Source organism: Trypanosoma equiperdum (genome assembly GCF_001457755.1).
Source record: "Trypanosoma equiperdum strain OVI genome assembly, contig: ctg_999, whole genome shotgun sequence".
Lineage (NCBI taxonomy): Eukaryota > Euglenozoa > Kinetoplastea > Trypanosomatida > Trypanosomatidae > Trypanosoma > Trypanosoma equiperdum.
Window position 1 is genome coordinate 1 of NW_027124974.1, and position 1,849 is coordinate 1,849.

The window sequence follows — 1,849 nt, forward strand, 5'->3', positions numbered from 1 at the left end:
AGCTAATAAGCTAGCACAGATGTATAGAGAGAGCGGTTGACGAAAGCAGCAGATGCTCCCCCCATGAGCATACCTTATTCGAGTGAGCGGAGAACACCCACCAATAACGACGGCAGAACTTGAGACAGCACTAAAGGAACTCTCTTCAGTGACTACTCCAGATAAGGACGATATAAACTGTGAAAAGGTAAACAATTAGGATGCCATCGCAAGAAATATGCGTCCTCAAGCAATTCAACTGTAGCCTACAGAGAAACAGGGTACCGGAGAAGTAGAAGCAAGGCGTTATAATTCCACTACTCTAACCCACCAAACAGGCCAAGTGTATGTCATCGTTCTGGGCCATCACACGCTCATCATAACCCTCTGTAAGCTCATGGAGAGGATTGTAGAGAGACGTATGCGAGACACAGTATAATGTAAGATGAAACCACAGCAAGCTGTTTTTAATCCGGGGAGGTCTACGTTAGAGGCCCTGATGACACTCACAGAATCCGTGAGATAGGGTAGCAGGAGAGAAAACTGTCGCGGTATTCATAGATTATGCCAGGGTATTTGTCTCTGTGAATCACAGGTGTATAATAGATGTATTAGTAAGATACGATGTGGACATGTACTTCATTTCGTGTGTTGTAAATTTTCCAGAGGGACGAACCGCAGTAGTACGAATAGACAACACCCTTTCAAAGAAAATACATCTTACGTGGGGTGTTCCACAAGGTTACGTGTTGGGGTCGTTGCTATTCATTATCGCAATGGACTCTCTCAGCGCAAAATAAAATGCCATGTTAGCTCTTAAACACTGCTTCTTTCCAGATGACCTTCCAATAGTATGCTCTTACACAGACATGGAAGCTATTCTGTAGACGCTGCAAACAGGAGTAGATTGTATAGCGAACTGGTTAGCAGAGCACTATATGGATGTTTCTGCAAAAAAAAGGAATACACGTTCTTTGGTGCAAGATACAGAGACCCATTATACCTAATACTGAGAGAACACAGAGTAAATGAGACGATAAACCACAGACTCCTTGAGGTGAAAATGCAGCCAAACAAAGGACTGAGTAATCAAACATTTAAACACCCTACAAACAGCACTAAATATGATATTAATGAAACTACTGGCTGTTACATCACCTGAGTGTGTGGCGAGCAGAGAAAGTGTCCGATTATTTTGCTTAGCCTTAATCCAAGTGAAGTTATGCTGTGGTTTCGCATCATCGTGGTTCAATGCTTCGCCATCAGACAAGGGGAAGCTTGAACAAATAGAAGCGCAGGAGGTACTTTTTATGGCGGGGATTCCACAGTACGCGAGTCGGCAAGATGCCATGAAAGAGGCTGACTCTCACAATATAGATGATATTACCCACAGACGAGCAATAGAATACTATTTAACAAGGAAGACAAACTGTAAGTCATCAGCTGATACAGTGGAAAAATGTTCCCACCCAACCATCCGATACACACACGCCTGCAGAGTGTATCATACTTGTATAAGGAAGTAGACAGACCGGAGAAGCCACATACGGCAAGCGCAGTGCAAGTGGTGAGGAGATCGTACTTCACCACAAAAACGCCAGGTGGTCCCCATTCTGACGCTTCTGATAGTGAGAAGAAAAGGCACACAATGCAAAGGGTACGTAGATTCAAAGGATACGATTATGAAGTGTGGAAGGATGGGTCAGTGATACTGGACAAATCCACTGGTGTCGGCACGATAATATACCTTCGGCAAGGTAATGTGGTAAAAGTGAATAAAGGAGCAGGCAGGTTATATTGAAGCTATAAAGCGGAGTGTGTAACCATGGAGGGATAATTTATGAAACTTAAGTCAGTAATAAAGATCAAC

General features: G+C 43.4%; 2 pseudogenes across 2 annotated transcripts in view; one reads left to right on the top strand and one right to left on the bottom strand.

Annotated features, from left to right (window-relative positions):
* Positions 1 to 31: 31 nt before the first annotated feature.
* On the bottom strand, positions 32 to 538 carry TEOVI_000786100:pseudogene (annotated as a pseudogene). Its single transcript is given in 7 exon segments — positions 32 to 79; positions 81 to 98; positions 100 to 192; positions 195 to 215; positions 218 to 346; positions 349 to 501; positions 503 to 538. Coding segments are annotated over 7 exon segments (498 nt in total).
* A 1,266-nt stretch (positions 539 to 1,804) lies between these two features.
* Positions 1,805 to 1,849, top strand: part of TEOVI_000786200:pseudogene — a 649-nt pseudogene continuing 604 nt past the window's right edge. Inside the window, exon 1 of the mRNA in view lies at positions 1,805 to 1,849. This exon is cut by the window's right edge and continues 273 nt beyond it. Within this exon, the coding sequence occupies positions 1,805 to 1,849 (45 nt within the window).